Source organism: Oreochromis aureus, linkage group 10, assembly GCF_013358895.1.
Source record: "Oreochromis aureus strain Israel breed Guangdong linkage group 10, ZZ_aureus, whole genome shotgun sequence".
Classification (NCBI taxonomy): domain Eukaryota; kingdom Metazoa; phylum Chordata; class Actinopteri; order Cichliformes; family Cichlidae; genus Oreochromis; species Oreochromis aureus.
The window spans coordinates 8,541,247-8,559,234 of NC_052951.1; the positions used below are offsets into that span (position 1 = coordinate 8,541,247).

The 17,988-nt window shown below is 39.9% G+C and overlaps 1 protein-coding gene across 7 annotated transcripts in view; it reads right to left on the bottom strand.

Moving 5' to 3' along the window:
- specc1 (sperm antigen with calponin homology and coiled-coil domains 1) overlaps window positions 1–17,988 on the bottom strand; it is a 74,411-nt gene that overhangs the window by 16,585 nt on the left and 39,838 nt on the right. For 6 of the 7 annotated variants that reach the window (XM_031754729.2, XM_039618086.1, XM_039618085.1 and 3 more), the window contains 8 exons: window positions 17,909–17,988; window positions 17,297–17,370; window positions 14,145–14,320; window positions 10,233–10,396; window positions 9,410–9,510; window positions 9,243–9,318; window positions 8,400–8,544; window positions 6,040–6,142 (listed from right to left, as the gene is read on the bottom strand). The exon at window positions 17,909–17,988 is cut by the window's right edge and continues 128 nt beyond it. In XM_031754729.2, the coding sequence (XP_031610589.1) occupies window positions 6,040–6,142; window positions 8,400–8,544; window positions 9,243–9,318; window positions 9,410–9,510; window positions 10,233–10,396; window positions 14,145–14,320; window positions 17,297–17,370; window positions 17,909–17,988 (919 nt within the window). Of the gene's footprint in view, window positions 1–5,817; window positions 5,909–6,039; window positions 6,143–8,399; window positions 8,545–9,242; window positions 9,319–9,409; window positions 9,511–10,232; window positions 10,397–14,144; window positions 14,321–17,296; window positions 17,371–17,908 lie in introns of those variants that run through there. The other variant, XM_039618089.1, reaches the window with a different exon arrangement.

Sequence of the window (17,988 nt, forward strand, 5' to 3'; positions counted from 1 at the left end):
TGAACACAGGGGGAAAGGAATGGGAAGAAAGAAAAGACACAGAAGGAAGTGAGAAAAATCTCGTAATGAAACATAGTTTTGAGCACTGATGGGCGGAAATCCCAGGCAGGTGGGACCATGGAGATGAAGTAAGCAATCACAGGAGTTCTCCAAAGACTCAGCTTGTTGATTGCATTAGGCTTTTCTGTATGGGGATAAAGAGCAGGGAGCGCAACAGAATGTCAAAGAAGGCACACAGGTGAATCGAAGTCACGATTCACAACCGTTCTGTCTATTGTGAGCCAACTGCAAATAGATATAATGTAATGCAGTGTAAGCTGCCAGTTGCTATGCAGTTTAGACTAAAAACAGCACACCTCTAACTTAGCTGTAAACACAGTGTTACCAATCCCAACAAGGAAAAGCTTGAAAAAACATGGTGTGCATGGTGAAAAGGCATCCCTGTACTTCTAAATTTGCTTAAAAAGAGAAACATCATCTCCACCATTACTGCTCAAAAAACTTGTCAGATGAGCAGCAGATTCAAACCCAAACTGTTCTTGCCTACCATTGCACCACTGTGCTGTGCTGTGCTGTGCGCTCTAGTATGTTGGAGCAATATGCTTTGATTGGCCAGAACCCATACAAATAAGCCCAGCATGCAACGCACAGTGAGGCAGAACCCCACGAGAAACATTTACATGCAGATATAGCCAGTTTGCCTGGTTGGAATGGGTATGTTTTAGTTGAATCTGATCATGATGAATAGTTATCTAGTCTCCTATCAAATTTAAGCAGATTTTAGCCTTAATAGCTACATACTGTACAGGCATCTTTTAGACTTCTAATTAACAGAAAAGTGAGAGAAGATCAGTTTGTTGTGGCCAATTGTCACTTATTAAATTTAGACATAAAGTGAATTCTTTTCCTGACAGGGTGACCAGATTTACCCCAGAAACAAACATCATCATCCATGGATGCTGGGTTCTTGGTGAGATTATTCAGTCTATGATATTGATAGTCTATGATAAAATTATCATTCTAATTTTATTACTTTGATCACAGTGCAATGATTTACTTATTTGTCACTCCATGTGGACCCTAAACCTTAAGGAACTAATGCTTGCTTTTGAACCTGTGGATATTTCCAACCCTTCTACCACTCTGTCTTCTTACCTGATTAAAACCAATAAAAATAAATAAAACATATTCATCAATATGCCACAGTGACCCTTTAATTTGACATCTCATCAATTCCTTTCATTGTTATGCTGAGAATACCTAGCTCTACATTGACAACAAGGCACATGAATCCACAAAAGGCACTTAGCACAAGCACTTAACACTTTTCACACACACCAGATGCTAAAAGCTACTCAATATGCATTTGTTTTAATGCACTTCAACCCAGACAGCCTCAATATTATATCATTTATAAGAAAACACATGTACTAAAATATTCCAGAAAAATCCTGACTAATCACCTGTAATTTGTTATTTTACAATCATGATCTCACCCCACAGGTACAGTTAATCCTCCATTTATAGAACTTAGTAATGTCTACTCCTATCCTCTTCCTCTCCTCGATGTCTGACCTTCATTCCACACTCTCCTGGGGGGTCCATTCCTGTCTTTCAATGGTTTTCTGCATGTGTGCGAGTTCCCAGACGAGGCCGGATAAGCTGTGCTCTGTCAGGGCCTAATGTTCATAGCCCTTTGGTCATTGTTTCCATCTCGAACAAACAAGGCATTTATTTTTGTTTGGCTTCTATGGTTAATTGAGAAAAAAAAAGAAGCTTAAAACGTGTCCGGAGTTGTCCTAAATCAAGACATCAAAGAGCCTGATAAATATACAAATGTTCAAGAAAGGCTTTTTTGCTCACTGAACGTGACCAAAAAAGGCTACAAGTAGACATCTTACTCTTCAATGCCACAAGACGTTTTTTCCAAATTAGGTGAAAAGTTTTCAAAAGTTTTGACACAATGACATGAGACCAAAATAACCAAATATAAAATGAATAAATCATTTCTAGATATGTAAATTGTCCAGTTTGTTGTGTGATTTTTGTGGTCTGTTTGTTGTTCAGGAGCAATCGTCACTTTAGCGATGTAAAAACTGAGTCAGAGCACAGGGGCGAAAAAAAAAAAAAAATCCCACACACATATTAAGCACAAAGCAGTGAGTTTCAGGCAGAGTTGTTCCGGCACAACAACCTGCACCTTTGAGTCTGATCTAACAAGCTGCCTTGAAAACCAGTGCAACAGAAGTTATATAAAAGCGGTCTTGTGTTTCAAGTCTGTGTCCAGTCCAGCACTGATGTAGACAGGATCTCTTGTGAATACTAATTTCCTGTGAGAGGCCTCTTTACTCTCTCCCACAGGGCAGAGTCAATCAGAGCGAGCTTAAGGTCTTCTCTGATTGATCTGAGCTTCCCAGAATCTGACATTTTAGGTGTGACAGAGTCTGCCTGGGCTCACACCTCATCCTCCCCTGAGAGTTCTAATGCAGGCTGGGCTTTCAGCTACTCTGAGGATACTCTATGTTACTTGGGTTTGGAAGCAGCTGGTGGATAAATGCACCCCTTCTCACATCACATTCTCCCTAAGGGGTGCAAGACTGCTTCTCCATGGTGATAGCACGGCTATTGTACTCAGTACTTGCGTGTTTACATGCATGTAATTTGCAGTGTTTCCCTTTTTTTCCCCCCCTTGAACTGTATTAACCATCACGGTCTGTCCAGAAACCCCACCCAGCAAACATTCTGACAACAGCGCATCATCATCAAGTACATTAAGATACTTAGATTATGATAACTCACTGTTTTTCTACAGCATTATCTATATAAAATAAAGCATACATGTACAGAACCCAAACATATGTGAAACAAGCTGGAAGGTGAGATGAGGCTGTTTTAGCAGACAGACGACTGTGAGTACTCATCTCTTGCAAAGGCTTTGTGCTCGGCCACAATCGCAGACTTATTGTGCCCTCAGGAGCTATAAAGCATCAAATAATCGCTCAGCAAGCTTACAATAGCTCCTACTTTCTCTTTCCCTTTAATTAGACTGCTGTTTGACCAAAACGTCTGCCAACAATAGGACTGTAATAACAACTTGCACGGGGGCCGACCCTCCCATCAGTTTTGTCTCAGACTCGCACAGCAGCTTTTCTGGCTCTGCAGTGGCAGATGAGCGTGAAATAGGAGCTTGTTTCCTGACTCTGCCACTCCGAACCAGAGGGGCAATGGAAAGCCAAGGGTGCACAGTGAAAGCCGCCTCTTCAAACTGACCATTAATTATGTAGCCCGAAGAGGCCGAGGACAAATTACAACTCGCTGACGCTATACTAAAGAGCCAATTAGTGTTGAGGGATTACCTCTTTGACCTTAGTCCACAGCAAGGAGGAGAGGGACTGCAAAGTGTGTGTGGATGTATTGATAACACTAAACCTCACTAACCTTTATCAGAGCACAACACGAGCATGACAGAGAGACACCTGAATGCGACGGTTTTTCTGGTCCTTTGGTTCGGTTTCCCATCCTGGAAATGCATACAGTGTGACATGTCAGTCAGTGTCTCTCAGACACTGGGCCTGTAATTAGGGGCTGAAGCAGCCTGACCTTTCATCAGACATATGAAGCTCAATGCATCCTATGACAATAAAATTTTCTCTGCCCACCACAGGACTCAGTCACGTGGGTTACATGCTGTGGTGCAGTTTACTCACCACGGTGGCTATAAATGATGCCATATGCAGTATGTAACACCAAAGATGCAGGACATATGCATGCATCCAAGAAAACTGAAATCCCTGTGGGTGCAGTGCCAAGAAGAAGGAAAAGGGCAAATAACAGCGGATCACCCTTATAGAGAGAAAAATAAGTCAAAATATCTGGGAGATCCTCCTTTAAATCCTAATGACTCAACTTAACATCAGAGATAAGATAGTGTTAAACTCATCTGTCTGTGAAGGTTCTCAGTCATCCAGGTCATCGTAGACTAAGGAGCTTGGAAAGAAAAGCGTCTGGACTTCTTGAGTTGCTTGAAGACGTTTCACCTCTCATCCGAGAAGCTTCTTCACTTCTTCAGTTAAACTCATCTGCTTCTCTTTTTTCTCATTTGATTGTTGGATAAGAAAAAAAAAGTATTTTTTTCTCATTTAAATAAAAAAAAAAAAAAAAAAAAGATTGGTACAAGTTAACAAATATTGATGAGATGTGCAAACAGGAATTACCTCATGTCTCTACTTCACAGAAGCAGTCACACTTGTTCTCAAAGTAAACATTTTTAAGGCAAACTGCCAAACTAATGGTCCGGTACTAAACCCGATTACAGGCCACGCGCATGGTGCACATGGAGAATATGCAAAGGCACGAAGGGACCGCAGCTCAAACCGAGAACAGTTGCTCCAGGAGGGGAGTGATTATGCCACAGAGTGAAACACACCTAGCAGCCAAATCTTCTTAATGCATTCTTGATACTTGCAAATAATCACACGGTGTTGCTAAGCCCTCTGTGAGAGCAGATCATAAGGTCCCATAGTTAAACCCACACCAGTAGGATGAGGCTCTATTAAGGGGTATTAATGTTGTACTGAACTGAATTAAGATTTGCAGTTTAGTTTATTGTTCTTCAAGAGAATATTTAAGAGGGAAATATTATTCGTGTGACAGCTAAAGACACTTGTTACTTGGTACAGACAAAGTTTAGACATAAATACAGTATATGAAACATCTGTTTAGATCAAACTACAGCCATAGAGAGGTAGTGACATTGTTATGTATCCCCATCACCCATTCATCGGTGTGTGGGTGCAGCAGAGAGTAGACTTCCTGAAGACCCAGCCCGGTGGACTTGTTTCGATTTTTAATCCCCATGTTAAAAGATTTCCAGGAAACTCCTTTTTTTTTAATGAACGAGAAAACTGTGGCATCAACGAATGCTACAGCGGTGACCTTCCACTACAAGAGAGCGTCTTTAAACATGCTCCCTGCTGCCTGAAGATGTCAAAACAGTCTAAACAATTTGAGCCGGGCAGCCTGTGTTCAGGAGCGGCATTTTATCAGACAGATTGTCAGTTTTATCTCATTAAGTCAGCGTGTTTCACCAACACATGCACCGTGAGGCCGTCAAGCACCAGTTCTCATAAGAAAAGAAGAGGCAGTTTGGGGTGGGGTTGGTTGGGGGAATCAAAGTTCACTGAGCACCACTGTCCTTGTGAAATAGAACTATTGATCTGATAGCTCGTCCAATAATTCACTATTTATCACTGTGACAGCTGGGTTTATTTTTAGCAGTTATTATCACCTGTGTTTTCTCATACTTGGTCAAGCCAGAGTTATGTGCTATTAGACTCACCCCCAAACCCCAGAGACGCACAGTCAGTTACATCTGTAACTGTAATTCCTATCAGAAGGCTGAGCGTGATAAAAGAACTACTTTTATGGAGGCTGCAGCCAGTCCCCCTGTATAGCTTTAGCATACTGGCACACAAACACAGTGATTACAGAGGTAAATCTCTAATCCCACTGGGCTTAATAGGCTCCTTAAACTAGGTATTAAGGGAGTGTGTTAGCACTAGGCTTCTTGGAACCAGGTAAAGCAGCTGGGAGCACAACAACATAAAAATAAAAAAATGAATGGGCAAGCATAAAAACAGTGGAGGCTGTGAAAATACATACAGGTATAAATCCAGTGTGTCTGTAAGACTGGGTGCTTTGCTTCATTGTTTCCATTACTGCTGTGCCACAGTGATTTCATATCCCCACTGAGATGACAGGAGGAGTAATGTGCCATTACAGTCCGGCACATCACTCATGGCAGGAAAAGAAAAAAAAAAAAAAAAGAAATAGCTACCGAACCTGAGGGCAGACTAACCAATACTGCATCCATGTAATATGAAAGGGGGTGGGGGGGCTGTCATCTCGCCTTTAAATAAAAACCAGAGGAGGGAAACACTGAAATAAAACCGTCAGACAAAGATGCAGAGAAGAGCAGGGTGTGAAAGTGAGTGGGGCTCGTCTTGTGTCTGAGAGAGGTCTCCGGCCTGTGATCCCTACCGGATAGCCTTCTGTTTTCTTCTGGCACCACTTCAGTAGAGCATTTCTCTTAGATCCTCCATACTCCCGCGCCAGTGCAGCCAAGGGGTCCTTTCTTTCCACACTGTCACAAGGGAAACACGAACCACAATCACAGAGAGAGATTTTTTGGGTGGAAGGGGGGAGCAAATTTGCAGTAAGTCATTGAGGGGATAAGTGAACATGCAAACTTGAGTGCATATGGTGATCACAGCAAAAGGCTGTGTTCAATTATTTCAGTCCCCCCAAAAAATTTCTATATAGAAGGTAATTCAAGTGGTCCTGATCTAATAACACACAATTTATTTCTGATTTCTCAGGTGCATGCTTTAGGAACCTAAAAACTTCCATTCTTCTTTTTTTTTTCTTCTTTAAACTCTGGTGTTTTAGTTCAGGGAGGTTACAAAGCGTAGGTCATCTTTAAATAACATAGAGGGCTAATAAATATTAACTTTAGAGCTAAAAATGTGCCTGCATCCACGATCACAGTGTACAATGACCTGCACAACATACCATTATTGAAAAACTAGATCCATTTCAGTCCTGAAAAATTTGAATAAACCCTTTTTAAAAATCAAAAACAAACTCTTAATGCTCTCTTTAAAAAAATAAAACATAATACTCTCTATTCCTACATAGCTTTTCCAAATGTTCCCTGTTTGAAAACTCCCTTCTGAATTCCAGGGCTTCAAATTATCATTACAAGACCGAAGCTTCTTTGGTTTGCTTGTGTATTTGTGTTGGAGTTAAGAGTTGGCTCAAGATTACTTTGGCATGAATCCAGCATCCACTCTGACTTTAAGTGTTAGGATGTAAACCTTTAGCACAGTTTTTTTTTAGTGGCATCTGTTTTACTTTTCATCCAGCATTTCCATCAAATATTGGCAAACAGTACACTCAATGCATTTCTCTAAAAAAAAAACAAAAAAACAAAAATGGTCCAACAGATTGGATAAATGCCTATCTGCAGTATTATTCAAAGGGGCTTCTCCCAAGGGTTTGTGCTGGAGCTGAGGCCATGGGAAGACCATGAGACACGGTCATTGCTCTGAGCATAGTAAATATTTCACACGTCATTGCTGCTCTGCTGCTGAATTCATTATTTCTCTGTTTGAGGCACCATAACGCTAGAAGGAGCAAGATGCTGTCCAAACATATATTGCAGTGGGGAGAGTATTTGCATTTATCATCAGTGATACAGCAGCCCTATCATGAGCCTTTAAAATACCAAATATGGAAGGAGACAGCCCCCTAATCTCCTTGTCCAGAAAGTCTACAACTCCTTCACACGCATTTACATTAATAATGTCAAGAGTGAATAGATGGGAAGAAAAGATAGACCGCATTAGGGAAAAGGAAGGCCAATTATCTGTGTGGCTGTGTGGAAAATTTATTCTTGGTAGCACAAACAATACTGTAAATACAGCTGTGTGCAGAGTGCAGAGAGCTGAACAGTCATGACAGCAGACAAGGATGTGGAGAGGCTGGACTGACAGGTTTCTGAGTTTCAACATAAACGATGAGTGCTGTTTATTAATGTCAACTGTATGTTGACTGAAGCTAAGGGTGTTGTCCAGTGTGCTGGCCAAGTATTTCATTGCTTTAACTAACTTTGCTGTTTCACCGTGATGAAGTTGCCGCCATTTACATCAGATGCAATCACGAGTGTACACAGACACGAGCTGTCTGTGCATGAAAACGATCACTAGCAAGAAGAGTATAAAAGCATGTTTGTTCACCATTTGCCTCTCTTCCCATTCTGATAAGCCAACACTCCATCTACTGTGTGCAGGCCATCTGTGTCCAATCAGCAATGCTGGACATAAAATTTGGGAAACTAACAGAGAAAGCTTTAACTAGCGATATCAGGAGGGAGTATGCAAGTTTAAAAAGCAGAAATACAACAGCAGCCATTATATCTGTAACCACCTCCAGTTTTAGAGTCATGCAGCCTATTTTAAAGCTACATTTAAAAATATATAAAGTTTGTTTTGTTAACTGCTTGTAAAGATTTGTCATCACAGCAATGGCCTTCTTTGAAAAAAATCAGCTTTAAAGCCTCAGTCAGAGATCAACTTGCTCACATTTTTGCTTTGTCACAGTAGAGAATATTTGCATTATTAAGTATTGGGAAACATAAACCCCGAAAAAATCCAGACATGTAGTTTGCATGTGGTGAAATCATAGTCAAATATGTTTGCTCCTCCTAAGCTAAAAAAAAATTAAAAAATTTTTTTTTTATCAGCTATGATTAAATCACCAGCTCCAGTTCAAAGTAGCAGGTTCGTCTCAGAGTGAAGTGCTATTTACAAATAAATAAATAAATAAATAAGCAAGCTCACCTGAGCTTGCTGCTTCCTCGGTTGTAGCTGAAGGATGGCGTGCGGCTGCTGAGGGAGGCAGAGGTTTTGATTACAGACTCCAGTGACGGGCTTTTCCTCATAAGGCTGTTAGGTTTCAGGTCTTCCCTGCAGCTCGGCAATTTGTCTGTGGGAATTAAAACAACACACAGGAGAATAAAAAGAAAGTCAGAAATGGAGGGATCAAAATATAAATTACATTTGACAAATCACAATGTACAGTTGTGAAGCAGGAAAATATAACAGGGCATGAAAGGCAATGGGACAAATAGAAATTAATTGTATTCTGTTTTAAGACTTCTAGCGTTCTGCAGTTATGGGAAGTCACTTCAAGGTGTCTATGTTGCTAAACTACTGATGTACCCACTATGTGTACAAAATAATACTTGAATTGTAATGAGCAGTAAAATCTAAATAATCTGGATTTACTGCAATAAAACATTTTAAAAAATCCCTTATCCAATTAAAGTGATCCTGTGATTCTAAAGTCACTGTATTTTTCAAATGACTCCTCAGGGATGGAGCAAGAAGACCTGCTGAATGTAGATGCTGACATTTTAAGAGTCATGCACAAAATTTACAGCATTTGGGTTGCCAAGGAGAAAAATCATAAAATTTTCCACCAAACCGGCAGCAGTCGGATGTTTGCATGTCATTAATACCATTCATTTAGTGCTCATTGAAGACTCTTAGTGGACTTTGGCTGTCAGTCTATTGACCTAAAAGCCACCATTTGTTCCTGTGTGACAGTTAAAGGAAGTATGGAAATTTGATAGCACATTTATACCATTACAACGTGCCCTATATCCCTTCTGTGTTACATACCATGAGGATGGGAGAATTCTCCATGATTAATTCTTTTTTCCAGTGTCTTTGATAGTGGCTTTATGTGCGAGTGTCTCTAAAAAGAGGATGAAACAGTCATCTGAAACAGTTTCACTCACAGGAAGTCTGTATTTAAAGGGAATTTTAAAGGGAAACGGGGCATATACCTGGATGGGGGATACAGCAGCAGCAGGTGCAGTGCGCACAGGGATCCCACTCAGTGGGCTTCTTGAGGAGGAATGCATTTGAACCGTGTGACCTGGTCCATCTGAAATACCAAGTCATGTAACCACTGAGTTCAAAAGTGCTCTGTAAAGCCTGCATTTATAAAAGCAAAGAATAACCTTTTTCATGTTAAATATGGGGAAAAAATGGCAGAAATCCTAAGAAAGTCCAAACAGTGAAGGTTTAGTCACCATGAACATCAGAAATCGAATACTGAAGCGTTTACAACAAAGATGAAACACACAGCCCACTGTGCACTTTTTTTTTTTTTTTTTTTTTAAACAGTTGGACTCCTAGTCTTCTTTATTTTTGATATTTGATAAATTAATATTTTACTCAGGTTCTGGTATTGGCACATTTCCCCCAATAATTTATGTTGAAGTTTAGCTTGTTTCATTAAAAAAAATGAATAGTCTTGGTTGAAAGATAAAATAAAACAAGTAAAACTGTCCTAATGTATGCAGCTCTACATAATGTTCATGTCAAGCTGCTTAATAAATGAAACAAGAAGTACCATCTCCATAATGCAGCCATGACTAAAGTTTCTATATGAAAATGCCTCCTATCAGTAGCAGATATATCCAGCATGTAACCCTCCAACCTGTCTGAGGCCAGCTTAGCCAGGACCGTCCGGCCCGACTGCACAAGTTGCAGAGAAAAGCCAAATATTCATAGACCTCTCAGCAGCTGTTCTGCTCTACAGTTACACTGTGTAATGGGATGCCCTGAAAGTGTGTGTCTGTGTACTGAGGTGTTTGTGCTCACTTTGTCCAACAGTATCAAAGGACTTAATGAGGGATTTGACAGTAGCTCCAGGCTCCGTGTTGGAATCTCCGCTGGCGTCGGCGGGCGTGGCCGGGATCATGGAGATGCCGCACCAGTGAAGGCCGTTATCTGAGTCAGACACTCTCATCTCTTCACCTTGGGACCTGGCAGACACAATGAACAGGATTGCTGTGTGGACACATATGTAGCACAAACACTAGAGGGAGGAGAAACTGCAAATTTTGACCTGGTGAATTTCAAAACCCTGAATTTAGAACTTATCTTATGAGATAAGTTCTAAGTGAGAAAGGGGAGAATGCACGTTTTAAAAATAGGGTGTTTGCTCAGTGTATCAACAAGATCATGTGATCAGCTTGAACTGAAGAACAGTCAATAACTGATGACTAGCTGGAGACAAAAAGAGTTTGGAAAACCTCAATCTGAGCAGTAGAGACGCTTTCTGCCGTTGTACCTGGTGAACATTGGACCAAAGGCTACAAGCGTGAGGGTTTGCAGCCTCTTTATAGACAAGAGGAGACAGAAATGACGAACAAGTTCTTAACTCACTTTCGATAAAAAAAAAAAAAAAAAAAAAAGGAGACTGACAGAGAAAGACGACTGCAGTAAGACTGGTGTCATTTCATTTATTCATTTGCCTGATGAACAGCAGTCAGACATATAATAACACACGTCTATAAATTCACGAGCATAAAACCAGTCACAAGTCTTTCTAGGCAGAATAAATTAACAGGACATTCATGAATTGTTCATCAAAAGAAAATGACCCATCACGTTGTTAGTAGCTCATCTTTCTTTAGAAGGTTGATTTTTGTGAGTGAATCCAAATGCTTACATTTTGAGCACCAGTACCTTTACCTTGGGATTAAAATATGGCTTTTAAAAATTGTAACCTGAGATCCTGCAACCGTATGACCGTATACTACCACAGTATGCAATATTCTATTGAAGATTTTGTTGAACGATGAAATAAACCTTTCAAAATTACATCACAGTACTTGAGTGACAAATTAAGAAGGATGTTAAAGAAATATAAGAAGTCCTCTTATAACAGGATGTTTTTCAGAGCAACCTCTAAGGCTCAGATAAAAAGTGTGTGTTTAATTCTACATCATCTTATGCAGCTAAAAAGTTGAATTAAAGAAAATGAGTTCAGCTCATAATTTAAGTGGTGTCTTGTGTGAAATAAAATCATCATTTTAGGAACATGTAGCACAGTCTTCTTGGTCTAAGGGTTAAAATGGCATGTTTCAGTAGAGCAAAAAGTGGCTTGGAGGAACAGCTGTTTGTGTTTGTGGCAGTTCCAGTGTTGGCAGTATAATATTAAGAAGACATTTAGAAGAAATATCGCAATCATTAAAAACAGGCAAATAGAAACAGTGCAGATGATACCTGTGTGCTGAGATATCAGAGATTATTATGTGTTATTATGTGTTCTACAGTGCCATCAAATGGCTAAATAGGAAACTGCATTTTATTCCAATCAGAGGAATCAAGAGTCAAGTAAACAAGTGACAACAATCTGACTAATATAGAGCTAGTAAGCAGAATATATTAGGTCCAGAACTACCTACTGTATGAATATCACTGGACTTTTGTTCTGTTTTGTTGCTTTGGCCTTGTGATGTGTATTTTCTGATGTTACGAGTTTGTCTTTGTTCTGGCAGTGTTTGGGAAACGCAAGTCTGAGCTTTGCTACTCTCTGAACATTTACCCATATTTTTATACCGCTACCAGTTTTTTCAGTGTTCTTTCTGTAACACTTCATCTGCTCGACTTTCTGAAAGGCACAAAGCAGCTTCACACATTATAATAAACAAAAAAAACAAACAAACAAAAGAAAAAAATACAAGTCTCTCACTCCTGCAATCTCAAACACAAGAGAATCACAAAAATAAAAGGTACATTCATTGAGAAACAAAAATACAGTATTTTCAAAAGGTTCATTATGTAAAGACATGAAGAGCGATAGAAGCCGGTCTGTGTCACAAGAATTCGTCTGTGGTTACAGAGGTCACAGTGGCTTACAATTAAACTATTTTACCACATTACATGTTTAATGTCATATTAAGTGCAACAATAACACTGTCTTCACGTGGTGCTGAGGTGAGAGACGCTTCTTTAGTGCCCTTCTACTGCCGTCTTGGTCTCAAAAGTGGCCCCGGAGCTTATTCTGGAGAGAAAAGGAGAAAGGACATGAACTGCAGTGTAACAACTAATGCTTACACAATGACCTTGTTTTCTTCTCAGCATTATTATTTTCAAAGCCAGACCTGTGGGCACTTGCAGACTTCTAAAAACTCTGCTTCATGCATACCTCAAAGGATTAATACAGTCACTCAGAATCAAATTTCAATAAAATCACCCGGTGATGAAATGTATCTGCAGCAGATGATGCATTGCATGAGTTTAATCCCGTCATGCCGTGCAGACCATCCTGCTATACAACCAAAAAACAATTAAGAGTGTTATTCATTTAAAGGACAGCAGGTGGCACCAGATACATCTACTTGAACCAAATGTTGGAAAAAAAAAATTAAAAAAATAAATAAATAAATAAATCAGGCAAAGCAAACCAAAAAGGGTACAATAGCCCTGAGGGTGCAGTCAGCCAGCACACAGAAAGACAGACAGAGTCAGACAGGCTGAAGCGGCAACACAAAGCCAAACACAGATAGGAAGGTCAGTGAGCATCAGCAGCACACAGGGCAGGGAGAGGGAGGCTGGCTGAGAGAGCACTGCGGGAAACTCACCTGGGCTTTACATAGGGAGGCTTGTCAGAGGGACATCTTTGATAGAGACATCACAGGGAGCTGCTGGAGGTGGGGAGCGGACGCAGCGTAACAGCTAATCTCGGGGAGAGTTTGCTGATTTAGCCGTGGCCTAAAGCCACTACTATATTCTCAAGTACTGCATGAAATCTGAAGAAAAGACATATCTGGTTTTTAAACCAAATATTACGGTTTCTTAAGTGGTAAAACTACTGGTGAGTAGTTAAATAATAATTAATAATAAAAAAAAGAAAAAAGATTTTTAAAAAATAAATAAATTAAATTAATAAAAATAATTTCAGTCAAACTTGTTTTGCTACCTGAAAGGATTATACAATGACCAGCCACAAATATAAAGAGAGCGCTGTACAGTCACAAATCTAAGCAGACTTTACCACAGAAGTATTTGACCTGGCTTGATAATGAAAGAAGACAAGACTGTCAAAAACACTATGGTATATGCACACTAAAACACACTTACATAATAACACATGATCCAACGCAATACTCATCAACAACAATGCTGCACTGACATAGTCCGACCGCACTATGTGAAGTCTTGAATAGTGTGACAGATTAGTGTGGGATATTTGCTGACAAAGACTAATCACAGATTCCGCTCTGATCATGAAGCAGATCTGCCACCATTTAGTAAAAAAAATAAAAATCATATTATCCTATCAATACTGCTGAAGTTTGCTGCATTTTGAGTGTCAGGAATAAATGTTACCAGAGGGTAAGTGTGGAAGAGGGAGACGGAGAGGGCAGCAGCTTAAAAGGAATAGAATACACAGAGGGAAATACCACAGGAGACGGCTCATTTACCAACAGAGTCTGCCAAATCCCGGGAACCTAGACTCAAAAGCACCAAGGTTTTGATCTTGTGAAACATCAAGATATAAACTAAATTGTATCTATACTAAATGTAGATATGTCTAAATAGATTATTGGGTGGTATTCTTATTCATATAGCATGTATAAAACAGGTAATAGGAGATATGGCAAGACTCTGGCAGGTATATCATGACTACATTTGTACAGGGAGAAAAGAACTGCAGCCCAATGCTAAAAAAGGGGAGACTGGTGGAGGGAGAGGAACTGAAAAATATGGCGAAGATAGTACCTGACTCCCTGCAGGGCCTCAAGGTCTGCAGAAAGCTTTGCATTACGATCCTGCTCCTCCTGCAGCTGCCTCCTGAGTGTGCGAAGCTCCTGCTGAGCTTCCACCTTGATATCATTTGCTACGACCACAGCCGTCTGGAGGTCTGCCTGAAAACGACGCCACTCCTCCTTTTCATCCTGAAGGCATAAACATGCAGAATCATATACAGGTTATTCATTCTGACAGAAAATGACTGAAAGACATTTTAATGTAGTTGAGATGGAAGAATGACTGGGAAGAATGAAGGGAAACAAGAGACACTACATGCATTTTTTTATATTCTTGTGAATATCCAATCCACCAATTACTGGAAAAACTAACAACTCATCAGTGAAATTTTGCTTAGTTATTTCAGACCAGAATTGAGTATGAAAATTCACTTCAAGACATAAAAAAAAGGGGGGGGGAATCTGATATCTCAACTTCAAATATCAAAAGGTAGACAAAAACTTTTTGGCTTCCTCCCGGGAACAAACATTAAGAAAAAAGAAAAAAAAAAAAAAATAGGACTTCCCTTACCACTGTGGTAGAAAACATCCAAGCACCCAGTTGATGACACCCAGTTCTATCTCTCCTGCAGGCCTGATTCCTCCTTCCCACCTTCTTCTCTTACAGAATGCTCATCAGAGTTAAAATCCTGGTTCAGCTCTAATTTTCTTAAGCTCAATGAGGATAAAACTGAAATCCTTCTTATCGGCACTAAATTCAACCTACTGAAGGCAAATCATTTCACTCTCACTACTGATAACTCCACAGTTTTCCCTTCACCTCAGGTTAAGAGCCTTGGTGTCATCTTAGACAAGCTCACTATCTGATAAATCTCACATCAATGATCTCACCCGTTCTGCGTATTTCCGTCTACGCAACATTAACCGGTTACGTCCTTCTCTTTCCACCCAGTCTGCATCCATAGTCTTGTGCATAGTCTCATTACCTCCGGCATTGACTATTGTAATTCTCTCTTGGATGGTCTCCCCCAAAAATCCCTCCATAAGATTCAACTGGTTCAAAACTCCGCTGCCCGAATTATTACCAAAACCCCCTCCTACCAGCACACAACCCCTACCCTTCAGGAACTTCACTGGCTCCCTATGAAATTCCAAATAGTAAACAATCTCCTTTGCTCACCTTCAAGGTCCTTCATAACCTTCATAACCTCATCCTTACCTTTCTGACCTGTTAAGCACTACCTCTTCTGCCTGCTCACTTCGATCTTCTTCTTCTATCCAGCTTGCTGTGCCTTCTTTCTGCCTCTGCACCATGGGAAGCAGTTGCTCTGCTCCCAGGCTGTGGAACTCTCTACCCCCAAATATAAGAAACATTGGTTCTCTCCCCTAGTTTAAATCTCAACTCAAAACCTATCTTTTCAAATCTGCATATTCACTGTGAACTTATTGTTTATTTTATCGTGTGTTTTTTTTTTTTTTTTTTTAAATTGTTCTTCGTTTTGTCATTGTTCTACTATGTGTTTTATTCTATTGTTAAATGTCCATAGGTGTCTTGAAAGGCGCTTTTATAGAAAAATGTCTTCTTCTTCTTATCAAATTGGTACATAGATTTTATAGATTTGGGTTTTTTTTGTTTGTGTAGTCTCTGCATTAAACTGATGTCAACTAAACTGATGGAAGAAGCTGCCTGTCTCAGGACCCCACCGGCATATTCTACAATGCTACTGGAACAATGTTTAGTGGAAACAAGACTTATTGGTCTCTTTGGCAAAAAAAAACAAAAAAACAAAAACACACACACACACACACACACACACACACACACACACACACACACACACACACACACACACACACACACACACACACACACAGAAAAACTGAAAAAAAAAATCACCATGAACTTAATGTGTTACTCCACCCAAAATTTCTTCCTTGTAGGAATTCAAGGACAGCTGTAAAAGAATGGCTACGGTTATGTGAACTAAGCTGTAAACGCATAACTCTGTGACAATTAACACAATAATATGGATGCTTGCATGGCTGACAAATGCCGAACCCGAATATGGCATTCAGAAAGGCATGAATATCGTGTTTTTTACGAATACTTATTTCGAACAAATACTTTAAAAAAATATTTGTATTCGGGAACAAAAAAACTTTATATCAAAAAGCTGAGTTTCCTTATGAGACCGCAGTGCATGAGCGGATGAGTGAGTGACGTGTGAAAAAGGTGACTGACACAGGCTGCTCCACACAGCAACAAAGCTCAGCTGAGCGAAAAAAGACTGAACTGCATCACTATTTTTGTTGAATAGACTTTTTTGTACCTTAACTGGGTTCCGGAGGGAGTTTATAACTTTCGCGAAGATCGGGAGATTAATCAATTACGCTGCATTATTGACGTCTGCAGTCGGGTGCTCTCCTGTTCGCTCTGTTTATGTAGCTCTGTTAGCTCGGTAATTTTTAGACAATAGGACAGAGTAACGTTAAAGTTCGGTTTAAAAGGATAAAACAATGCTTGTGTAGTTGTGTCGAACTGTATGCACTTGTGGGAGTTATATGGTACATTTAAGTTACTCTGTCTTTTGCAGACAGCAAGATGTAGGCTGTAGGCTAGTTAACCTTAGCATAGCTTCCCGTTGTCCATTCACTCATTAACTTAGCTGAAACTCCCCACATGGATTTGGTCAACCAAATGGAAAAGAGTGTTGCTGCTGCTGAGCCACCTCTTGGTCCTCCACCAGCCAAAACAACTTGATCAAGTTCTGTGTGGAAGCATTTTACACTCAGTGCTGCATATGAAACCAAACTGATGTGTAATGTGTGCAAAAGTCAGATCAGCAGAGGCAGAGATATCAAACATCTGTTATGCATATTCACATGCACTTAAACCATCTTATTCCCGGTACTGTCTGCCATAATATATATATAATTAAAGAATACTTACACTAGCTACACCCCTACCTACACTATAACATTAATTAGAAGTGTAATGCAAAAAATTGGATTTTGACGCCTATTTTGAATTTTACTCGACTACAAATACAAATACTTTCCCCCCCTCAACAAATACAAATACCGGCTGCTTTGCACATCTCTATTAGAGAGCTACCAAGATGTGAACTTTTAAAACTCAGTAGATCAGGTCTGCACACTTCTTACCTTCATTTGTCTACTCATAACTTTCAGCTGCCGCTCTGCTTCAGCCTTCTGCTCCTCCAGCTTTTTGACCAGATCTGCAACGGTAAATTCAAAGTCTTTGAGAACTTCTGCCCAAACACTACCATCGCTGAGGTCCTGCTTACCATAGGTTTAATAAATGAGCATGCACTATGAGCGGCACAGTTTTCAGTATTGTGGAGCGCAACCAACTTACAGCTTTACATCTATTATATAAGTAGCAGTGTCTAGCAATAGCAATATCAGACTAAACCCATCCACTATAATTTGCAAAAGTCTGTCAAAACACAGTGTGTCCAGCCATATGAAATTAGCCAGCTGCAGTAATGGAAAGTCAATGACAGATGAGTTACAGCATGAACTCATTTTGCATGGCACTTTTCTAGACTCTCAGTTGCTAGTTTATGAGCTTTCATTAATGCAGTCTATTCCAGCACTCATTTAATAACTCTTACCTTTATGAATCTAAAGCTCAGTTTTTGTTAAAACTGTTTAAAGATATGATGTTTCACCACTGTGGACACGTTTCTAATATTTTATGAGCATTTATGAGGACTTCAAGTTATGACTGAACCCCTATTTATATGAACTTACTTTCCATGTCCAAGACAGCTTGGTTGGTGTGACAGTTAACAGCCCTCTGCTGCTCCACCTGGTCCTCCAGCTCAAATATG